The 24,847-nt window shown below is 40.5% G+C and overlaps 1 protein-coding gene across 5 annotated transcripts in view; it reads right to left on the bottom strand.

Moving 5' to 3' along the window:
- Positions 1-24,401, bottom strand: part of lhfpl4a (LHFPL tetraspan subfamily member 4a) — a 195,555-nt gene extending 171,154 nt beyond the window's left edge. For all 5 annotated transcript variants that reach the window (XR_006314261.1, XM_043707762.1, XM_043707763.1 and 2 more), the window contains exon 1: positions 23,775-24,401. Coding sequence is in view for 4 of the 5 variants with exons in the window: in XM_043707762.1 (XP_043563697.1) it covers positions 23,775-24,180 (406 nt within the window). In the remaining variant the exon portion in view is untranslated. The remainder of the gene's footprint in view (positions 1-23,774) is intronic.
- Positions 24,402-24,847: the final 446 nt, after the last annotated feature.

Below are 24,847 nucleotides of genomic sequence, written 5' to 3'. Positions count from 1 at the left end.
ATATCAGGGAGACAATCTGGTCAGGCTCCTCACAGCCCTACCATAGTCCAGGCCTTCCACCTCACCTGCCAAGAGCCAGTAAACTCCAGGCTGTTAACTCCATTTCATTTTCTCCACAGATACTGCCTGACCTGCTGAGAATTCCTAGCATTTTCCGGTTTTATTTCTGGCTTCAAGCATTCACAGTATTCTGCTTTTGTCACTGTTGAATATCCATCTGTTGCTTATGGTGGAATACATAGCTATTTCTGAGATTGTTTCTGAGGGTCTTTACTGGAATAGAAAGCTGACGGCATTGCACAATTGTGCCAACGTTTAAGAGGGATATGGTCAGGTTCAGGGTCTGTAACAGTGTGTTGATCCAGGCATTAATCAATGTCTTTTTATGTTGCATTGAATGATCATCTTTGAAATGTTCAGCACTTTAGCTTGTTTAGCTTGAAATGACTGATTAACCCTGGGTCTACATCCAGCCTGTGGAACAATATAACTGGTTCTCTCATGCACATTCCCTCGTGCCGATGGTTTAACACTTTTGAAACAGAAGCAGCTTTGTTGTTCAAACAAATAATTGTGACAAAGATAAATAATACTCAGTCACATGCTCACACACAACATTGCAACCCGATGGGCTCCATTTCCTCAGTAGCTTGATGTTCTTGCTGAGAAATTAAAATTAATCCATCAGTGTGAATTCTGAGCCTTCACCTCCCAAATGGAGTTTGAAGGTTATACAATGATGTTTTACTGTGCTGCTTCAGGCTAGGGCACAGCATAATCTGTTATACTTATCTGTTTAGCAATGTAGATCGTCATTTGGTCCAGAAATCTATCTAGAGTATTGAAGCCTGTTTATCATGTGGTGCATCAATTAGACACAAACCAATCTATGCCACCTATTCTGCTCCATTAAACATTTTCACCATTGGTTTGATGCTTCTGCACTTCTCCCACCCCATCAAACACTGATACAGAGTTCAAATCACCAACACATCAACCACTGCCAGATAAGTGGTTACACGTGGCTGTGATGTAAAGGGTTAACTATATCTTTACTCTTGGAGTAACTACTGAGCATGTGCATAAGCAGCTATATCATGATGACACCAGATCTCATGGAACTGAGACCTCAATGTGTCGGGTTCCTGAGATATCCTCTCTCACCATCTCCTCAGCATAATTAATACTGACTAAAGATCATTAATGTTCGCTGATGTGGACAATTTCCTTATGGATAACAAAGATCTGACCACGTTACAATGATTTCATGTAAAATAAAGCTCTTTCTAACTTATCCTAATACTGTTCATACTGCTCCAAAATATATCATGAAGGAGAAATTAGTCAGACTTAACAATAAAATGACATTACCATGTACAATTCTTCATTTCAAATTAAAAACCAAAATGACCACAGTACACCATCACCTGAAAGCAAATAAACTGGAGATTCACAGGGCATGAGCTCTTTGAAATTTACTATAATCACTTCATGAGCATGTCTGGTTCACTGCTTTCCTCAGCATTGAGGATTTTCTAGGATTTTCAGCTGAGATGCTATGAAATCAACTTCCTAGGCACAAACACCTTCAACTGCTTCATCAATGAACTTCTCTCCATTGTAAGGTCAGAAGTAGGGATGTTCATCGAATGTTCAGCACCATTTGCGATTCCTCAGATACTTAAACAGTCCCTGTCCAAATGCAGTAAGACCTGGACAATATCATGGTTTGGGTTTACAAGTGACAAGTTACATTCATGCCACACAAATGCTGGGAAATTATTATCTCCAATAAGAGACAATCTAACCATCACCTCTTGACATTTGATCGCATTACCATCACTAAATCCCTCACTATCAGCATCTTGGGGAGTTACCATTGACTGGAATCTGAACTGGCTTAACCATAAATTAAAATGGTTACATGAATACGTCAGTGGTTAGAAATACTGCAGCAAGTAACTCACTTCCTGAATCCCCAAAGCCTGTCCACCATCTTCAAGGCTAAGTGAGGAGTGCTGGAAGACTCCCTACTTGTCTGGATGGGTGCAGCTTCAACAACACTCAGGAAGCTTGACACCATCAAGGACAAAGCAGTCTACTTGACTGGAACTACATCCGCTCCAGCCACCACTGAAGCTCAGTCACAGAAGTGTGTACCATCTACCAGACATACTGCAGAAATTCACCAAAGATCCTTAGACAGCACCTACCAAAACCATGACCACTTCAATCCAGCAGGTCAAGGGTAACAGATGTATGGGAACACTACCACCTGCAAGTTCTTCTTCAAGCCACTCACCATGCTGACTTGGAAGTACTTGCTGTTTCTTCACTGTTGCTGGATCATAATCCTGGAATCCACTCCCAATGGCATTGTGGGTCTACCTACATCACATGGACTGTAGTGGTTTGAAAAGGTATCTCACCGCTACCTTCTTAAGGGCAAGACGGGATGGACAATAAATGCTGGCCCAGCCAGCGACGCCCACACCCTACAAGTGAATAAACAAAATACTAGATTTCTAGCAGCTTAATTTGCTTTAATTAAGTTATATTTTGCTGCTGTCTTACTAATATGGAATTGCAGTTGAATAGAGAGAGTAAAAACAAAATATCCAGAGGGAATACATTATAAGGGAATGGGACAGATTGCAATTTAGCAGCATTGGAGTGGCATACAGCAATGTTCCATCTAATTTTCCTTGGAATTTGTGCTGCTCATTTGTTGCACTGACATGTAGATTGTGGCTGTGCACATTTTAAAGGGAACACAATTTAGGTGCTGCTTTTTTGCCCTATGCCTGACTGACAGGTCATAAGGAAAATATTGCAGATCAAGGAGATTTTGGGTTCAAATAATTAGCAGACCTGAAGAAGGTATAGCATTATGATTTTTATGTTTTGGAAAATGGTTTGGTAGATTAAATAGTAAAAAAAAACAAAGCCCAAATGCTGTAAAATCAACTCCCTTTGTCTCTTGCTGTGTTGGAGTCTCTGAAGTAGCAAAGACATTGAAAATAGTCTTCCTGCGAAGCGTTCACATGAAAAAGCTTTGAGTTTGTTTCAAAATCAGTTTGGAGACAAGTTTAAATATTCATTAGGAGCCTGAACTTGGGTGGCATAGTGGCTTGGTGGTTAGCACTGTGGCCTCACAGCACCAGGGTCCCAGGTTTGATTCCAGCCTTGGGCCACTGTCTGCATGGAGTTTGCATATTCTCCCTGTGTCTGTGTGGGTTTACCCTGGGTGGTCCGGTTTCCTCTAACAGTCCAAAGATGTGCAGGCCAGGTGAATTGGCCATGCTAAATTGCCCATAGTGTCGGGTGCATTAGTCAGGGGGAAATGGGTCTGGGTGGGTTACTCTTTGGAGGGTTGGTGTGGACTTGTTGGGCCACAGGGCCTGTTTCCACACTGTAGGGGATCTAAAAAAAACAAAGCCCAAATGCTGTAAAATCAATCCCCTTTGTCTGTTGCTGTGTTGGAGTCTCTGAAGTAGCAAAGAAATTGAAAATAGTCTTCCTGTGAAGCGTTCACGTGAAAAAGCTTCTAGTTCATTTCAAAATCAGTTTGGAGACAAGTTTAAATATTCATTAGGAACCTGAACCTGGTTGTGAGATTTGGGACCCCAAAGACAGGACAAAAAGAGAGTCCCAAAACTGCATTTTCCAGTGGTCACACTGAGCCTTATGCTGTGGAACCTCAGCAATGACACCAGGAGAGATATTTGGATTAATTTGGCAGCTATTCCTATGTGAAGCAAAACACCATGAATTGCTCAAAATGGATATTTAGCTTATTGTCTTGCAATCATTAAGCCTGAGACAAAAGAAGCCAAACTTGGAAATGGAACACCAATTTATCCCGTGTGATAATGCTACAAGAGGTGTATTTTGTCCTTTTTTTTAACGAAGGTAGGTTGAGACAGAGGCCAAGTGGTCTGTTTCAAGTCAATGAAGTAAACAGCTTCTGTCTTTTTTTTGTAAAGTTAGAAGTAGCATGAATGGGTGGAGTCAGGCTCCCACAGAACCAGGATTTTAGTTTAGCTTTCAGTAGTTATTGCGATTTCAAAGCTGCCATACTTCTCCCACAGCTGCAGCAAAATACTTGAGTTCTTGCTTTCTCTGCCAGAACTTTTCTTTGACATTCCTTCCTCCTGGACTGAAGAATAATTGCACAATGAGACAACTTATTTCATTGAATTTGTCTTTACAGAGGGTCCATTTGTGGGATGTTACTAGATTGGAACAGTTGCTGTTCAGTAGTTAAATAATCAATTCTTCTGATAAGCTTTCCAAAAGAGTCGGACTGATTCTTCATTCTTTAGTTTGTATTTTAACTGTAGAGTCAGAAGAAAGTGTGTTTTGCTTAAAGTCAAGTAGTGTAACTAATCAAATTACATCTGGAACACAGCACGTTATATTTGCCTTTAAATCTCATAGAGTCATAGTCATAGAGATGTACAGCATGGAAACAGACCCTTCGGTCCAACCCATCCATGCTGACCAGATATCCTAACCCAATCTAGTCCCACCTGCCAGCACCCGGCCCATATCCCTCCAAACTCTTCCTATTCATATACCCATTCAAATGCCTTTTAAATGTTGCGATTGTATCAGCCTCCACCACTTCCTCTGGCAGCTCATTCCATACACATACCACCCTCTGCGTGAAAACGTTGCCCTGTAAGTCTCTTTTATATCTTTCCCCTCTCTCCCTAAACCTATGCCCTCTAGTTCTGGACTCCGGACCCCAGGGAAAAAGACTTTTCCTATCTACCCTATCCATGCCCCTCTAAATTTTGTAAACCTCTAAAACAAAACCAGAAACTGCTGGAAAACCTCAGTAGGTCAGGTAGCACCTATGGAGAGAAATCAGAGTTAACGTTTCAGATCCAGTGACCCTTCCTCAGAACTGATGGTTGCTTGGAAAATGTCAGTCTACGCAGAAAATGGAGAGGGTGTGGGAAGGGTGAGAGTAAGCAATAGGTGGAGATAGAGCCCAAAGAAAAAGAAACCCAGTTTGGACAGACAAAAGAGTGGTTAATGGTCGGTCTGGGGGAATGAATAGCTGGTAACGAAGGCTATTAGTAGCTGACAATGGGTTGTGTATAGTCACTGTCCAAGTGACGACAAGGCTTGCTGTGTGTGGGATTGGCGTAATCACATGGCCTCAAACCCTGAAATTATTGAACTCAATGTGGAGTCCAGAGGGCTGCAGGGTCCCAAGTGGAAAATGAGGTGTTGTTCTACCAGCTTGCACTGAGCTTCGCTGGAGCACTGCAGCAAGCCCGAGACAGAGTTGTTCACCAGGGAACATGGTGGCGTGTTGAAATAACAAGCAACTGGAAGCACAGGGTTTTTTTTCATGGACAGAACAGAGGTATTCTGCGAAGTAATCACCCAGTCTGCTCTTCGTTTCCTCAACAAGGAAGAGACCACTCTGTGGAGGAAATCCTCTTTCACAATGGCAGCCTGGTAGTGGGGGTCATTCTTTACTTGCAATTCCTAAAATAAGTTAATGAAAGGATGAAAGAACTGTCTCCCTCCCTCTCTTACCTAGAATCAAGAAGCTGGAGATCCTTTTTTGCAGGATAGCTTTTTATGGGCTCTTCAGATTCAAGAGTTACCAATTATTCGCTTCACAGAAAATCATGGTCAGGTGAATACTGTACTTCCAAAACAGTGCAGCATCCAGACCCTTAGTTGACCTCAACATTGGGATCCCAAACCATATGAATTCTGTCCATGACCCTATTTCTGTGTGCTTTTTTGAAATTCATTTCTAGGATTTGTGCTTGCCCCCATACCCACTATGTAACATTTTCTCGATACATCCACAGGATGTGGATGTTATTGGGCATGGCCAGCATTTACTGCTCATCCCTTATTGCCCTGCTGGGCTTTTTTTCTTGAATTGACGAAGTGCTTGGGGTTAACGATACCCACAGTGTTGTTAGGAAGACCTTTCCAGGATATTGACCTAGTAACCGTGAAGGAATGATGGATATAGGTCACATTGTGTGTGGTTTATGGAGGAATTTGCAGGTAGAGTCCCTGTTCATCTCTTTCTGCTGATGCTGCCTGATTTGCTGACTATTTTCTGAATTTTCTGTTTTGTTTTTATGTCCAGTATAACTCACTTGACAATTTAATTTGCTTTCTTGAGGACAAAAAAAACACAACAGGCTCTGGCCAAGAAAAAGTAAGAGGTATAGACAGCTGGGATTGAGTGAATCGCTATAAGGTTGTATACTTTAGAGATACATTAGGAGAGCAAAAAGGGGCAGACGATAGTTTTGGCAAATAGAGTTAAGGAGAATCCAAAACGATTCTGTAAATACATAAAGGGAAAAAGAGTAACTCGGGAAAGAATAGGGCTTCTGAAAGATTAATGTGACCGTCTATGTGTGGAAACACGGAAGATGAGTAAGATATTAAACAAATATTTTGCATCAGTATTTACTGTGGAGAAGGACATTGAAGCGAGGGAACTTGGGAAAATAAATTGTGATATCTTGAAAAGAGTTCATATTACAGAAGAGGAGGTGCTGGAGGTCTTAAAATGTACAAGGGTAGATAAATTTCCAAGACCTGATCAGGTGCTTCCCAGAACCTTGTGGGAAGCTAGGGAAGAAGTTGCCATTGCTGAGATATTTGTATCATCAATATCCACAGGTGAGGTGCCAGAGGACTGGAGGGTGGCTAATGTAGAACTATTATTTAAGAATGGCTGTAAGGAAATGTCAGGGAACTCTAGACCAGTGGATTGTACCTCAGTGATGAGTAAATTGTTGAAGGAGGTTCTGAGGGATAGGATGTACATGCACTTGGAAAGGCAAGGACTGATAGTCAGCATGGCTTTGTGTGTGGGAAATCATGTCTCACTTAACTTGCTTGAGTTTTTTTGAAGAGGTGACAAACAAGATTGATGAAGATAGATTGGTTTATATGGACATTCATCAAGGTACCCCATGGTAGACTGGTTAGCAAGGTGATCACATAGTAGCTGACAATGGGTTGTGTATAGGAAGCTAACTAATTAGATACAAAATTGGCTTGAAGGAAGGAAACAGAGGGTAGTGGTGGAGGGTTGTTTTTCAGACTGGAGTCCTATAACCAGTGGTGTGCCACAAAGATTATTGAGGCATTCACTGTCTTTTGTCATTTATATAAATGATTTGGATGTGAATATAGGAAGTATGGCTAGTAAATTTACAGATGACACCAAAATATAGTGGACAGTGAAGAAGATTATCTCAGCCTACAATGGGACCTTGATCAGATGGGCCAAAGGGCCAAGAAGTGGTGGATGGAGTTTAATTTAGATAAATGTGAGATACTGAATTTTGGCAAGACAACCAAGGGAAGGATTTCTACAATTAATGGTAGGATCCAGAGGAGTGTTGCTGAACCTTGAGGTGCAGGTGTATAGTTCTTTGAAAATGGAGTCTCAGGTAGTCAGGGCAGTGAAGAATACATTTCGCATGCTTGCCTTCATTGGTCATAACATTGAATATAAGAGTTGGGATGTCATGTTACAGCTGTAGAGGATATTGGTGAGTCCTTTTTTGAAATACTACATAAAATTGGAAAGATGTTGTTAAACATGAGAGGGTGCAGAAAAGATTTACAAACATATTGCTAGGACTGGACCAGGGACCGGAGAATTGGAGGTTGAAGGGTGACCTTATAGAGGTTTATAAGGTGATGAGGAATATGGGCAGTGTGAATAGCCAAGGTCTTTTACCCAGGGTAGGGGAGTCCAAAACTTAGAGGCTATAGGTTTAAGGTGAGAAGGGAAATATTTAAAAAGAATCTGAGGGGTAAGTTTTTCATGCAGAAGGTGGTGTGTGTAAGGAACGAACTGCCAGAGGAAGTGTTGGAGGCTGGTACAATTACAATATTAAAAGGCATCTGATGTGTGTATGAATAGAAAGGTTTTAGAGGAAAATGGGACGAGGTCAAATTGGGATGGCTGTTTGGCACAGATGAGTTGGACCGAAGAATCTGTTTCCATGCTGTATGACTCTATAAAATATTTATGACAATTTTGGCAGTTTTGTGAGTTTTTATTTTCAAGGCACCTTTTAATGAAAGTGTGACTGGATAGATTTTGGAGAAAATCACAATGGATTGGTTTGCAATTCCAACAGGCAATTATCTTCATTAATCCTTAACTTGGCGATTGATCTTTTGTACTGCTCACATGAATTCTTAATGACAAATCACCATTAACCTGAAATGTAATGCTAAATAATTCAGGATTAAGCAAAACTCAATATAAATGAAAACAAACATTCAGGGCTCTGTATTGTGCAATCAGCTAAAATCACTGATCTCTTACTGATGGGTTTTGGATCTGAATTTGGAAACATTGCTATGATGAAAGTGGGAGGTGGCAATCTTTCAATGACATGAATACAGGCTTTTTAACCCAGTTACAAAATGCAAAGTTGCCCACAAATTGGCAATCACAAAGGTGCTATCGATGTCTGCTGCCGGAAATGGAATGATTCCCACAGGTGCAGTGCAGGGTTATTCTTGTTAGGTTGAGAACTCATTTAGATATATTTGTCGCCATTTGCTACTTATATCAAAAAAGTTGCTGTGGAAATAGAAACAGGTTTTGCAAATAGAGGAAAATAGATGAGGCCCAGATCAAGTGAGATTTACGTTTCACCAAATCTGGGAGCTCAAAGTGCAAAAACATGCTCCCTATTGGAGCTGTATTTGAGGTCACATTGTAAACCTAGGTTAAGACGCAAATGCTTTATGTTGTGAATTTTATTTTTTAAATTGTACTATACACTTTAACCCTTTCATCCTATTGTACCTTAAAGTAAATAATCATCTTTCAGATTATTTTTCACATTTTCGAGAGAAGTAATGGAGGGGGAGAGTGGGTAATAGAACACAAAGGGGTATGGGATATTAGAACAGAGCCTCTGCTATGCTTGAGAGATTCTAATGTCAATGAGGTGGTTTGAACATTTACATAGAGTCATAGAGTCATAGAGATGTACAGCATGGAAACACACCCTTCGGTCCAACCCGTCCATACCGACTAGATATCCCAACCCAATCTAGTCCCACCTGCCAGCACCTGGCCCATATCGCTCCAAACCCTTCCTATTCATATACCCATCCAAATGCCACTTAAATGTTGCAATTGTACAAGCCTCCACCACATCCTCTGGCAGCTCATTCCATATATATACCACCCTCCGTCACCCCTCAGCCTCCGATGCTCCAGAGAAAGCAGCCCCAGCCTGTTCAGCCTCTCCCTGTAGCGCAGATCCTCCAACCCTGGCAACATCCTTGTGAATCTTTTCTGAACCCTTTCAAGTTTCACAACATCTTTCCAATAGGAAGGAGACCAGAATTGCACGTAATATTCCAACAGGGACCTAACCACTTTCCTGTACAGCCGCAACATGACCTCCCATCTCCTGTACTCAATACTCTGACCAATAAAGGAAAGCATACCAAACGCCTTCTTCACTATCCTATCTACCTGCGACTCCAGCTTCAAGGACCTGCACTCCGAGGTCTCTTTGTTCAGCAACACTCCATAGGACCTTACCATTAAGTGTATAAGTCCTGCTAAGATTTGCTTTCCCAAAATGCAGCATCTCGCATTGATTTGAATTAAACTCCATCTGCCACTTCTCAGCCCATTGGCCCATCTGGTCCAGATCCTGTTGTACTCTGAGGTAGCCCTCTTTGCTGTCCACTACACCTCCAATTTTGGTATTTTCTGCAAACTTGCTAACTGTACCTGTTATGCTCACATCCAAATCATTTATGTAAATGACAAAAAGAAGAGGGCCCAGCACTGATCCTTGTGGCACTCCACTGGTCACAGGCCTCCAGTCTGAGAAACAACCCTCCACCACCACCCTCTGTCTTCTACCTTTGAGCCAGTTCTGTATCCAAATGGCTAGTTCTCCCTGTATTCCATGAGATCTAACCTTGATAATCAGTTTCCCATGGGGAACCTTGTCAAACGCCTTTCTGAAGTCCATATAGATCACATCCACTGCTCTGCCCTCATCAATCCTCTTTGTTACTTCTTCAAAAAACTCAATCAAGTTTGTGAGACATGATTTTCCACACATAAAGCTATGTTGACTATCCCAAATCAGTCCTTGCCTTTCCAAATACATGTACATCCTATAGTTCCCTGGCTTGTCTTTACCGCCCTTCTTAAACAGTGGCACCACATTTGCCAACCTCCAGTCTTCCGGCACCTCACCTGTGACTATCGATGATACAAATATCTCAGCAAGAGGCCCAGCAATCACTTCTCTAGCTTCCCACAGAGTTCTCGGGTACACCTGATCAGGTCCTGGCGATGTATCCACTTTTATCCGTTTCAAGACATCCAGCACTTCCTCCTCTGTAATCTGGACATTTTGCAAGATGTCACCATCTATTTCCCTACAGTCTATATCTTCCATATACTGACTTGGTGGTTTTTGTTTCTAATCCTCCAGGCACAATCTCACTTTCTCCGATTCAAGCCCACACTACATACAGCATGGTTGTAACTGTTCCAGCCCTGAATCACACCTCCTTGGAGTCATCCCACTTTCTCTGTCCTCTTTTTGCATTCTGTAAGCCCACTATTGCTCCTGGTCTAATTGCTGTGTTTCTCACTATGATCTAACTTTTCAAAGGCCTTTTCTACACTCTAAATCTCTCGTGCTTGGTTGATGATCAGCAAGCAGACATTGAAAATAGATGATTCAAGCCTGAACATAAGACAATGGTCAAATTATTCAAGATTAAAAATATTATTATAATTCCAAGATGTACACAATGACACTTGTTGCTGTCACTTCCATATTATCAACTTAGAAACTGACAATATCACCTTTACCCCCCACCTCCATCCACCTATTGCACTCCCACCCCCCTCCCATTTATCCCTCCACCCCGAGGCTGCCAGCTTCATTCCTGATGAAGGGCTTTTGGCCAAAATGTCAATTTTCCTGCTCCATGGATGTTGCCTGACCTGCTGAGCTTTTGCAGCACTACTGTAATCTTGACTCTAATCTCCAGCATCTGCAGTACCCACTTTGCTGAGAAGTGACCATTATGAAGGCTTCTAAGCAAGTTATAGACATAGAGTCATAGAGTATGGAAACAGACCCTTCGATCCAACCAGTCCACGTCGAACATAAACTAAACTCATCACACCTGTCTGCTCCTCACACATATCCCTCCAAATCTTTCCTATTCATGTACTTATCTAAGTTCTTTTAAACATTGTAACTGTCCTTCCAACCACTCCACATGCGAACTACCCTCTGTGCAAAAGTTGGCACGGTGGCACAGTGGTTAGCACTGCTGCCTCACAGCGCCAGAGACCCGGGTTCAATTCCCGCCTCAGGCGACTGACTGTGTGGAGTTTGCACGTTCTCCCCGTGTCTGCGTGGGTTTCCTCCGGGTGCTCCGGTTTCCTCCCACAGTCACAAAGATGTGCAGGTCAGGTGAATTGGCCTTGCTAAATTGCCCGGTGTTAGGTAAGGGGTAAATGTAGGGGTATGGGTGGGTTGCGCTTCGGCGGGTCGGTGTGGACTTGTTGGGCCGAAGGGCCTGTTTCCGCACTGTAAGTAATCTAATCTAAATTTGCCCCTATGTCTTTTTAAAATCTCTCTCCTCTCACCTGAATATGCCCCTGAATGACTTTGCAATAAGTAAAATAAAAAGCAACTATGAGAATGGACCGCTTTGTGCTCTGTTAATCACTGAAAATGTGCGCCAGCCAACATAACAGAATTGAGGACATTTTGATTCTCTACTCACGTTTTATATTTAGAGATGTTCGAGTAAGGAAAATAAAACACAATTTCAAATAGCATTTCTTACTAAATACTGAGAACAAGAACATCTAACTGGTCTGCCAAAAATGGTTCAGATGGATGAACCTTGTGTATTAAAGTGATAATGCATTGGGCATAAGCTTACAATAAAATCTGCAGCACAGAATTAAAACAAGGATGTTGGCTAACTGCCCTAGAAGCTGATTTCAATCTGTTCAGTAACCCTCTAGTCAGTAGTTACTATCATTGCTTTTCAGCATGGACAACAACAGTTTCTCATGCCAATTATGAGGCACAAAAAAGCCCTAATAAAGTGGCTGTGTTCAAATGTCTAAACCCGAAACAAAGAACATTGTTACACCACTTGAGGTCACACTGAAATCAATCAACTGACAGAAAGAAATTTAGCTCATCATCCTCAGAATCATATTAAGTACTTTATCACATTAGCCTTGAGCTAAGTGGAAGAGTTCATTGCCTCTGGAACACAGAGGTGTTGGTCTCAAAATATTGCAGTGGTCATGCAATGTACATTATCAACAGACTGTACTCTACTCCTTACAGTCATTATTCACACTTTGGCACTCACCATTTAAGCCGAATAATTGGTGTTAAAGAGAAAGACTTTCTAAACGTGCTGGCTCTTAAATTAACCGTAATCGTTACTTAGGTGGTGGAGCGCAACATGTTGTACATACTGCTGGTTGGCATTCCAATTTCCATTTGGTTTGTGGGAAAGAACCATTTTGAAAGATGATCACTGTAAAGTAGACTCCAGCACTTATGTGGATGTTTGCTGTGGCGCACGCTTAAGGTGGCAACCAGACATTGAACAAGAGTTCAAATGTTAGTGAACAGGCTGGCATTTTAAATTTAGGGATATTTGAGTAAGGAAAATAAAATTTAGGTTCAAATAGCATTCCTTAATTTTTGTCAACTGTAATAAGCACAATTTAACATTGTACAGATCCTTTCCTGTTTGTTATTTGAACTCCGCCCAGCAAATCTCCGACTGGATTATGGCTACAACTTTTGCTGTTGTTGGCAATTCTCAACTTCCTTATAAAGATGCTGTAAATACGTTCGGAGCTATATATATGCTCTTCAGCATGAGTGCCACAGTTGTGATCTCTCTCCAAGTTCTTTATAATGATTAAACACTCCACCCAAAAGAATACACAACTGAGATTTGATCCTTGTGTCCATTGTGCCAGGGCACTGGACAAAAATTAAAATTAAAAGGACAGTTAAAAAGTACATGGAATGGCAGTAGGATGAAAACAAAAGACAGAAACAAATGAATCTTAAGTAGAATAATATCTAATGGAACAATTAAAGTATTTAAGAGTTGATAAAGTGGTGCAAAAGGGATCCCAGACAACTACAAATAGTTTAATATTGGTCACTAGAAGGTAGACAAAGCAATTCAAGCTAGTTGGCATTCCAATTTCTGTTTGGTTTGTGGGAAAATCAATCTAAGCAAGCACAGGGGCAGGAAGGAGGTTGTGGGGAGGAGGGAGCGAACAGAGAAGATTTGCAGTAGAATGGATAGTAGGTGATAGGGTAGATGGCAGGAGTAATCAGTGACAAAATGTAAGGTAAAATGGGATGGGTCAAGCCAAGACTTCACCCCACCCATTTGCTCTCCCATTCCCCCAGCATTATCAGTGGCTTGGCTGCACAATTCATTCACTTAATAATTCTAAATATTGAAGACAGCACATCTCCATTTTGAAGTGGCTTCTGCCTTACATATCCCCCTTTGAAGCCTGCTGTTTATTTTAGAATAGCAAGCCTCTGATTAATTCTAAAGCTTCAAGATTCTGCTGCTGTCTTTTATTGAAGGGAGGCCTCACGTCCAAGGCAATTAAAGGCACACTGCTGTGATAAACACGTAACTACTTCTCTTCTCGCTGTGGGTTTGAGACCTGATCTCTGCTTCCCCCTCGGGGAGAAATATCATGCCCATGAACTCTGTTTCTCACTCCACAAGTACTACCAAAACTACAAAATCACAACTCTACCAAGCTTTTGTCCATTCACGTAACCTGTCTGCAAACTCTTTATATCATCCTCAGTGTTTGCCTTCCCACCTACTTTTGTGTAATCCACAGATTTGGTGAAAGGACATTTAATCCCATTATCCAAGTCATTAATGTATTGTTAATAATTGTGACCCTAGTACTGATCCCTTGCCACTCCACTCGTTATAGTTTGTCGTCCTGAGAAGAGCTTTACTATCCCAACTCTCTGTCGTCTATTAGTTTATGAATCTTCTATCGGTGCTCATATACTGTGCCAACACTGGGTTTTTACCTTGTTAAGTAGTCTTATGTTCAGTTCCTTACCATAGAAGATTATGATAGTGGGGCTGAAACCCCTTTGTAAGGCAATCAAAATGAGTTTGGCACTGTGGCTGAGTGGTTAGCACTGCTGCTTCACAGCGCCAGGAACCTGCGTTTAATTCCAATTTTGAGCGACCACCTGTTTGGAGTTTGAGCATTCTCCTGCGTCCGCATGGGTTTCATTCGCATTCTCAGATTTCCTCCTACAGTCCAAAGGTGTGCAGGTCAGATGGATTGGTCATGTTAAATTGCCCATAGTTTCCAAGAATGTGCAGACAAGGTGGATTAGCCATTTGAAAAGCACGGTGATAGGGTAGGGGAATGGGTCTGAGTGGAGGGTTGATGTCAACTCGATGGGCCAAATAGCCTGTTTCTCCACTGAGCTGATTCTATGTGTGAATGGAATCTTAGTTGTGGACTTCCTACATTGGGGATTGCCATTTACTAGCCCTGAGAATGATTCAGCCTAGCAAATATTCCTAAGTATGAAATGACAAAACCAAACCTGTTTGTGACCTAATGCCCTGATGAGAAATATCCTAGAATTGGCTCAATGTGGTTGCTTTATAATGGGAGCAGCTCGGGTCATCTTGCTGATTTCAACATGTGGAAACTCCCCTTGTATGGATGCCTGTAGTTATTGATGATTTCCAAGTCCTGAAATCTTTGATAAACTCAAAGGTAAGGTCACATATACTGAGATTTTCCACATGCCAAAATTTGTGGCCTGTCACTATTATCACAGAGTAACACACAGTGAATTACACAGAAGTATACTCATTACCCTGGAACAGAGCAAATCCTTCAATTTACCATGAGAAGTGCTACAGAAAGTCTGCAAATCACATTAGAAATTAAACTTCAACAAGTGCTGGGCCATATTTTTGATACCAAGATTGGTGGTGGGATTGGAATTGGATTCAGAAGCAACATCAAAATTGCATTCTCAGAGGGTTCTGATGTCACTGAGATATGCTGTAGTTTTAGGAAGGGTGAGAAATCCTGATGTCTCTAATTAAAAAGCCATCAAGTTCCTTAAAGGTATTGGTAACATCTTAGGGAGGGCAAAAGGGCAATTTTCAAAAGTGAATCTGATTAATACAAACAGTCTGTTGCACTTGAGTATACAGTGGTTGGCTTCATTTCAGAAAAAATGGAATTTTATTTTTATACAGTGACATGTCTTGGTGACTAGTGGGTCTAGTGCCAGATCAGATGTATTTATGGACACACTTTTGAGTACTTACGCTGTTGGCTCTCCAAGGAGCTCTCTGCTGTCTTCATGAGACTGAGGCACACCCGATCATGGCTGCTTTCTGCCTTTGCCACTCATATGCTGCAAGCAGCTTTTGTCTGCCTTCAGAGAATCAAATGTTCAGTCCCTCACACATTTTTCTCTGAATCACAAGTTTCTGGGTTTAAGTCCACTTTACGGGCTTGACCATAAAAAGCAAAGCTGACACTTCAATACTGTACTGAAAGTGCACTGTACTGCTAGGCCATTGTTGGATAAAATGTGAAACTTAGTCTCCATCTACCTGTTCAGGTGGATGTAAAAGATCCCACGGCACTGTTTTGAAGTGAAGTGTTGGTCAATATTTATCCCTCAATCAACATCTCAAAAAAAACACAAATTATCTGAATATTATCTCATTGCTATTTGTGGGTGTTTGCTGATTGCAAATCAGTTATGGTATTTCCTCTACTACAACAATGGATACACTTCAAAAGGTATTTCATTTGCTTCAAGGTTCTTTAAGAGATCCAGTAGTTGTGAAAAGTGCTACGTATATATAATTTTTTTTTTCTCTCCCTAAAGATGCTTGGCACCTGCATTGCTTCTATGAGAAATAATAAAACAAAAATGCTTAAGGGGATCCTGTTTATCTCCAATTAAGCATTTACTGATCAAAATAGCACGCAGCACCAACAAGGTGTTGGAACGTGGAAATCATCCAGGCATCAGATTCCAAACTCCATTTTGAAATTCCATCTCTTTGTTACAGATTCAAAGCAAAACACAAGGTTTTTGAATACAATGTGAAGTAGACACATCTATTCCAATCTGCATTTGCAGCCTTCCCAGCAGACTCTGCTTAAGCAGGGACCACATCAGGGTGACTTTGGATTTTGTGTTCAGCTATGTATCCCATTAAAGATATTGAAAATTGATTTGCATTCATGGAATCCATGCTCAGTTTAGTTGCAGGTCAGATAGTCTTTTGGTATGAGTTTGAGGACACAACATTTGATTGTTAAATTGAGGTGAATCAAAGATTAATTGTTATGGTGCTTTGCAATTTGATGCACAAGTCAAAATCACACAGTATTAACTTTCCACAATGTTCTTTTTATTAAAAAATGGTTGTGTGTGGACTATTTTGTTCTCCATGTGATTCTCTTATGTCACTATGGGGGCGGGGGAAGTGTGTGTGTGTGTTGATGTATTATGTACAGCTCATTTCCAAAAATGTCTGATCTCACATATGTGTTTCATAACTTGCATGCTACCTAGTACACTTCAAACCTCATATAATATTTTAATTTATAATAAGAAGGTGGATGGTTATATTTTCTAAATGCGCTTCTTTATCTAGGTGTGCTTCCTGTATGTTAATTATATATTAATTGATGGTTAATTTTACTCAGTCAGTGGGTATTACTGAAAAGACAATGCTCCAGTTCTATCCTTCATTACTTGGCTGGGGATTTGCACCAAATAATAATAACAAAACAATCATTACTCATAAAACAAGATTCAGCAGATTTGAATTCATGTGGGTCTGTAAATCTCTTTTATAAGTTTTGGAATATTCTGTTCAGAATGGGAGTGTGACATAATTAAAAAAGATGAAGATCTGAATCATCAGCATTTATAATATTGCAATGTTTGTATGTTCACCTCTTTATTGATGTATTAACTCACCCAGGAGCATAGAACTCTGTGAGACACATGTTACTTTATTGGTCATTCATAGCTTGTTCCTGGGTTGATCTCATCATATCTGTGTATTAGTTTATCAACTCTTGACATCTTTTGGCAGTTAGAGCTGCTTTTAATCCAAGGACCAGATTGGTAGAAATTAGGAAGGAAACCAGCAAGGAAAAGGTTTATTACTAAAGGGAAAATATTTTGAATGGATAGAACAAATTAACTTAGAAAGAAAAAAAAGGAAGAAAAATGTGAAGGGAAATGTTAACACAGAAACAGATATGAAGTCTTTTTAAATGTTCATCTAAAATGATGCTTATGTGTTCATTGTGGTACAGGGGGTGAAGTAAAATCAAAGCTGATATTTGCATTATTATGCATGAGATGTATGATTCCGTGAGAACTGTAAAACTAGAAGTGACTGGCTATAGAAATGCTGACAGTATCAGAATTTTCTTTGTGTCGGTGCATCTAATCAAAGATGCTATATCTTGAATTGATTGCCCACGTTTTGTCCTCCACGTTTCCCTCAACAACATAATCCAGCATTAAAAGGACAACCCCAGACAACAACTCCATTTTGCAGATTGATCATTTTTGACATATTTCTGACTAATGATGCTAATTTGCAGTGAATATAAGCACACCAACTGAGAACTGATCGGAGACAGCTGAAAGCTCATTTCATTAAGGGATCTAATGTTGGATTTTCTATCAGGCTTTCAATCTATTCATTCTGACCTGGAGTGATGGCATTTTTATTCATGATGCTACTTCATCAAGCTTGAAATAAAAATCTTAAAGCTGTTGTTATTTTGGCAAATGTATCTCCATAGTTTCCATGAGACTCTTTGCATTGAACCACTTAGCCCAAGAATTTAGGATGTAATGATGACATAAATGAGATCATAATTAGGTATAGAAAGCCAATATATGGTTTAGTTTACAAATGCATAAACACTTTTCCATAAAGATAATGGCTTTGAAATTACATAGTGAGCACTTAATGCCTTCATCTGAAATGTTTTTGTTCTGTATCATTGAAAGCACTGACTTGTTTAAAATAATTGGGTGAATAGATCTACTAAAAAAAAAGTGGGAAGGAGTTTCAAAGGAAGATGTTAATCATTCATACAAAATTACCTCACAACTTAATTTCAAGGTCAATAATCCCACTGTATGACAACTATTAACATTATGGCTAAATGCTGAAGCTAAACATCTGACTTCTTTTGAACTTTCTGAATAAAAGGACCAAAATGATTTGCGAGAATATATATTTTAATTTGGAAATCTCAATAAAGGGAAATTGTCTCTCCATAATAACCATTTAATACCACTGCTGATCAGCAAAGCAGTGTATCCAATCCATTAATCTTTGGACAATAATATGAGCTGACAAGATAAGGCTGTCTTACTTATTACGACAGACTAAAAGAGCTACAACTGCGTACTGCAGAACAGCGTAGTCTTAGGAGTAATCTAATCAGGATTTATAAGATGATGAATGGAATAGATTGGTCCTGATTTTGCAATAGTAACAATGATGAAACTGTTGGCATTCAGCATCCTTCCTTTTTTGAAATGGACTGTAACCTCTGCATTCTGCATAACACACATAAACATCCAGAGGTTCCTGCCACTGATTTAATGCTTCTCCAGAGGGTACACCGGTGAATTCTCTCCAGAATTCAATCAACTGGAAATCATTGAACTGGCAAAAATCTTCTCTCTTAGGCTCTTAGTCTCTGTAAAAACCTGAGTGCATGTTATGCTTCTTAAATGAGGTTTAATTGGGTTTTTAACAAAATAGTAAGTTCACAATTACAGATTAAAGAGTCTCATTGGCCCTGACTATATAATTTTGTATTTGCTGAATGTCAGTGTCTTATTTTAGGATAAAAATATTGCACAATTCTTAAAGTTATAAAATAAAGACGAACTTTAAAATAATTATTTCCCCGATTTCCCAATCATTACATGTAAGAATGTCAAAGTGCAAAATGAAGAGGTTCAGTGGTTTTACTTACTGGTTTCTTGTTTGTGAGACTACTTTAATGTGATTGACTGCCTACCTGCATGGTGTCATCAGTTCAGCTAGATACCTGAAGACCCCTCTGAGTTAATACCATAAACAAAACACTGCACCACAGAGATTGCCAGCTTTTAGATTTAGATTAGATTACATTACAGTGTGGAAACAGGCCCTTCGGCCCAACAAGTCCCTGTGAGGCAGCAGTGCTAACCACTGTGCCACCGTGCCACCCATCATTCCCCATTGTCTGCAGTGAATACTGTTGCATCACCATTGGCAACAAAATCTAGTCCACTAAATTCAAGTTGACCATTTGCTCCAACTAAAGAGATTGGAGGAAAAAGGAGTTATGATTTTAAGTTATGTTAAGCCAGGTCAAGGTTAGATTGCATGCATATCAGGCAGTATTTACATTACAGAAAGAGGTGATTCATTCCACTATTCATATATCACCTGAGCCTCATCTCACCCTCTTCATCTCAACCCATCAGCATATCCTTTTGACAAAGGGTCACTCAACCTGAAACATTAACTCTGATCTCTCTCCACAGATGCTGCCAGACCGGCTGAGCATTTCCAGCAATTTCCATTTTTGTCTCTGATTTGCAGCATCCACAGTTCTTTCAGATTTTAATATATCCTTCTGATCCTTTCTCTGTTATATATTTAACTGGCTTTCCCTTTCTCTGTTATATATTTAACTGGCTTTCCCTTAAAAATATGCAACTCATCCTTATGGTAGCCAACTCTACATTCCAACCACAATCTGGGTGAAGATGTTTCTCCTGTATTTACTGCCAGATGTGCTAGTAACAATCTTATAACATTTGGCTCCAAGTTCTGCTCTGCCCTGTGTAGATTTTGAGATTTGAGAGTCGCATATTACCAACACAGATAGCCAAGAGTTTACAATTGATTTTAAGGTTGTATCTTAAGTTTTTCAAGAAGCAATAATTTAGACATGATGTATAAGCAGAATAAATAGAAAAACATTTGACCTGTGATAAGTGAGATCGGTTTACTGGGTCTGGAGGACTAACAGATGAATGACGAAGATTGTAACGACTTCAGTAGATTTGGTGGCAGTATTCTACTATCCATATGAAGTATTAAGAATCTCTTCCCCAATCTTCAGCCCTTTGAAAATCAGGTAGTTGTCTAACAAAGACTGTCTCCAAACACTATTAATATACTTTAGTTTGAGAGGCTGGTTGTTTAAATCTATGTCAATCACTTGTTCAAACCCTCTAACCCAATGACTATGACAGGTACCCAGGATGTTGGGAAAGACCACTTACCCACTCCATCACTTTAGCATAAAGTCATGTTTAAGTTTACCTTACGTTGAGGGCCATTTGTTTGGCAAAACGAGACACTTGAATAGGCTAGAGAATATACAATGTCATCCTAGCAATTCAGGAATATCAACATGAAAGCTTTAACCAGTAGACAGTGTCATTTCTTATGACTTCATGTACTTTTCCAGAGGGAGAGAGAAAGAACATTTCTGCTGGATGGCTTCACACTATATTGACTAACTCTATAAAAATTTGATAATATTCTGATATTTATAAGTGGAATGTTCTTCATAAATCTTAAGAATCTCTAACAGGATCTTGCTCCATTTTTTCTAGTCTCCAGATAAAAAGAAATCTTCTTCATAGATACAACTTCAGAACAATGTATCATTGCAGTAAAACTTTTTTTTTGCATTTGCTCCAATGCTTAAATGTCTTTTTTTAAATTTGGAGACTAAATCAATTCATAATATTCAAAATGTAGTTTAATCAAAGTTCGAGACTCACAAAAATAAAAATTGCTGGAGAAACTCAGCAGATCTGGCAGAATCTGTGGAGAGAAAACATTTCAAGTCCATTGATCCTTCTTCAGAGGTTCTATGCTGACTGGTATGTTGGTTTGATAGTATCTTTCTGCCTCTAGACTAGTTTTAAGGTTGCACGCCAGGCAGCTGTGATGGCTATCCATCCACGAGTAGAAGATAGCTCATAAGTTTAATTAAAATACCTGGACCATCCCAAGCCTGGTAAGTTCCTGGCCACAGACTGATGGGGGTTGAGAGTGTGATGTTGGAAAAGCACAGCAGGCCAGGCAGCATCCGAGGAACAGGATAATTGGTGTTTCGGGCATAGGCCCTTCATCAGGAATGGAGTCCTGATGAAAGACCTATGCCCAAAATGCCAATTCTCCATTCCTGATGAAGGACTTATGCCTAAAATGTCGATTGTCCTCCTCCTTGGATGCTGCCCGACTTGCTGTGCTTTTCCAGCACCACACTCTCGACTCTGATGTTCAGCATCTGCAGTCTTCACTTTCTACTACAGACTGATGGAGAGTAAGTAGGGGGATGTGGTGAATGCTTCAGGATAAATTTGAGGATCCCCACTCCCCCCTCCCAGTCATAGCTACCTTGCCTGCAGGATCACAGCCATAGATTCTTTCATTATGCTTCTCCCATTGGACAGCTGAAACCACCAAGTTTATAACAGTGTCAAGACAGCACCACTATCCACTCTCTCTTTCTGGTTTACTTGCATTAATGGCCAGTTTTCTCTGGTTATTGTTTTAAAGATTGTGTCAGATGACTATTTTCCAATGGGGTCTCATCCTTGTATTAGAGTTTAGAACCTGGAAAGAAATCCAGTCTCTCTGCTTTTCAAACTTGGCCTTTTGCAAATTAATTCAAGTGCTTTGAATCTTTTTAAATGGTGTTATTAATTAGTGATTTCATTTGTTTTTCATAATTGGTGTAACACTGTCTGCAGATTTCTCTGCTTGAATATTCATTCTTCAAGGAGTTTGTAGGATTTTTATTTGTCCTACCAAATTTTATTCATTTTCAACTATCGGTGCTTCTTTTTCAGGCAACAACTGTAACAAGAAGAGAAACAAAATAGACAATGGATACTGATTCATGGAATCCCTTCAAGAAACAACTGGTTACAATGTGTTTCTGGCTCAGGTGGTAACCAACTCTTACAAAGCAGTAATGACTATGTTAAATTATCTGGGCAACACTGATTCCATACACTAGTTTTAGTTTCTCGACAGAATAAGAATGCAGAATAGCAAACTCCCAGAGCTTTCCTCTCAAAATAGCTCGGCTTTACCTTTTTTTCTTTGTCAAAAGAAGATTTTGGTTGGGGTAAAGTGAACATGTATGTGATAAATGTGACAATTCTTGATCCCCTAGTTTCCATAAAGCAGCAATGGTCTCCAGGGTATCCATCAAGTAGAAGAAGAATCAGATCTATCACTTATAGGATAGGCAGGGCTCAGTTTGAATTCCAAGTCGAGTTCTATCACTCTGCTGTGATCATTTCGTTTCTTTCCATAAAAATTCTTAAAATATTTAAAATTGACGATACAAGTATTTCACAGAAATCTTGTAAAATCTACTGATGCCGGGCGACCTTGATATTAAGAATACAGGCCCCGAAGCCAAAATGATACATAAAATGTACTTAAGGGCCCTTTGAGGATACCTTGCATTGCATCAAGAGAAACTTATAAACCGTGTAGCTGCTACGTCTATTAACCGCCTATTACTGAAACAGCAATGAAATGCTTCCTCTTAGGAATCAGGTATTGGGAATCTTGCATCTGAGAGGCAAAGCTCAAAATACATCTCACTATTATTCGCAGCAAACTGTCTCTTAAACATTTGGTGGCTACAATACATGGGGGCGTGCGTCGCGCTGCACTCACACTCTGTTATATTATAATAATTGTTCATCCGGACCCGGTAATGGACGAACTGATCTTTTTAAGGATGAGGATAGTAGATTCAGCATTTGGCATACTTTAACACCAACCGAATCAACAAACTGTTTACAGGGAAGTCTCGTAGTATTGTCTATCAGTACTTCTGACTGCACCGGCGCTACATACACATCGTTCCATTTTGGAACAGTAAGACTATTTACTATAAGGATACCACATCCGTGTCCACGTCTGATACGACAGCTCTCTTAGTAATAGTCCTAGTGGCTAATTAACCCTCCACTGACCATGGGTGACTCCATACCTTTCAGTCAAACAAAAAAATTACGTCAAAACGTTGAGAGTCGAATCTTTGCCATATTGAGCGATCAATCATCCCGGTTCATCATCACACACAGCATGAACGACTCCACACCGGGAATTTTTACAGCACCGTTACTGATTAGTATTCTATACCATGCAGTCAATATGCTCACATTGGTGTTTGAGATACCGTTAGATTCAATGATGTTAATTACATGGGGGCATCACTGGAAATTCAGCACCTCACCATCCATCACATTAACTTCGCGTTGCATTCAAGTCACTCACCACTGGAGCTCTGGAATCCATCACTACTAACCATTCTGCATTCAATAGCCACCTTTAATCATTGCACTACATATTATATAACCTACACATGTCCCAGCAGATCTCCTCGGTTAATAACAGTCCTGAGATGAGAGCTGGTGCTGGATCAACGGTATTGGGGCACTATGTTTTGGCCGAGGTTTCCACTGTTAAGGGCAATCTGAGACATGCCGAGGTTCCTCGCTCTCTCACATACGCACAGGGACAGGTACACACATAGATGGGACTATTCCTTACAGATGCATGCATCAGCCACCCCCTACCTGCCAGGAGCTGCATCCAGGCGCAGATCTTGTAGACAGTGGCGGTGTTGCAGAAGAAGAAGAGAGCGAAGCAGGTGATGCAGCCGAGGATCAGGACCATGGAGAGCAGCACGAAGAACGCTGCTGCTTTGAAGGCACCCGAGGGGATGCTGGAGAAGTCGGAGAAGGTTCCCTGGCATATTAAATCCCGGCTGCTTAAACCTGTCCCGATGCAGTAATGGAAAAGGCCAAAGTAGCCGGCGTAGGGAGTGTCGACACTATCCCCGATCCAGTAAGGCTGGATAAAAACCACCACGTTAATAATCGCGAAGCAAATGGTGAAGATGGCCCACAGCACACCGATGGCTCTGGAATTCCGCATGTAATTGTCATGGTAGATTTTAGAGGCTTCCTGTGAAGGCAACATATTCTCCTCTCTCGCTTTCTCTCCTCGCTAGCTCCTTAATGCAAATGCAAGAGCCAACCTTCAGTCTCTTACATTTACAATAAATCCCAATAATATCGTGCTGATGCCCTTGTCCGATTGTTATAGAGTGGCTATATGGTGGAGATGCTCCATCTTTCCAGACGCTCTCTGCCTCTTTCTCTCCCCTTCTTTCGCTTCCCCCTCTCCCTCCCTCTATCTCTTTTTCTCTCCGGCTCCAGGGTGCGCGCTCCCGACACGCTAGCTGTTTGGTGTATGCGCGTTACCGAGGTAATGCAGCCTTATTGGGAATATTTCCCAGCACACACCACGTTATGTTCAGCTCAGGATTCTTAAATCAGATTGAACGGATAAAGGTGTTTCTGTTAAAAAAAAGACACGAGAACAATTTGTACTATCAGTTTAAACCACAGACTGGAGGCCTGTGACCAGTGGAGTGCCACAAGGATCGGTGCTGGGCCCTCTACTTTTTGTCATTTACATAAATGATTTGGTTGCGAGCATAACAGGTACAGTTAGTAAGTTTGCAGAAAAACACCAAAATTGGAGGTGTAGTGGACAGCGAAGAGGGTTACCTCAGATTACAACAGGATCTGGACCAGATGGGCCAATGGGCTGAGAAGTGGCAGATGGAGTTTAATTCAGATCA

Source organism: Chiloscyllium plagiosum, chromosome 18 (genome assembly GCF_004010195.1).
Source record: "Chiloscyllium plagiosum isolate BGI_BamShark_2017 chromosome 18, ASM401019v2, whole genome shotgun sequence".
Classification (NCBI taxonomy): Eukaryota; Metazoa; Chordata; class Chondrichthyes; order Orectolobiformes; family Hemiscylliidae; genus Chiloscyllium; species Chiloscyllium plagiosum.
This window is presented reverse-complemented; position numbering and strand designations above follow the sequence as displayed.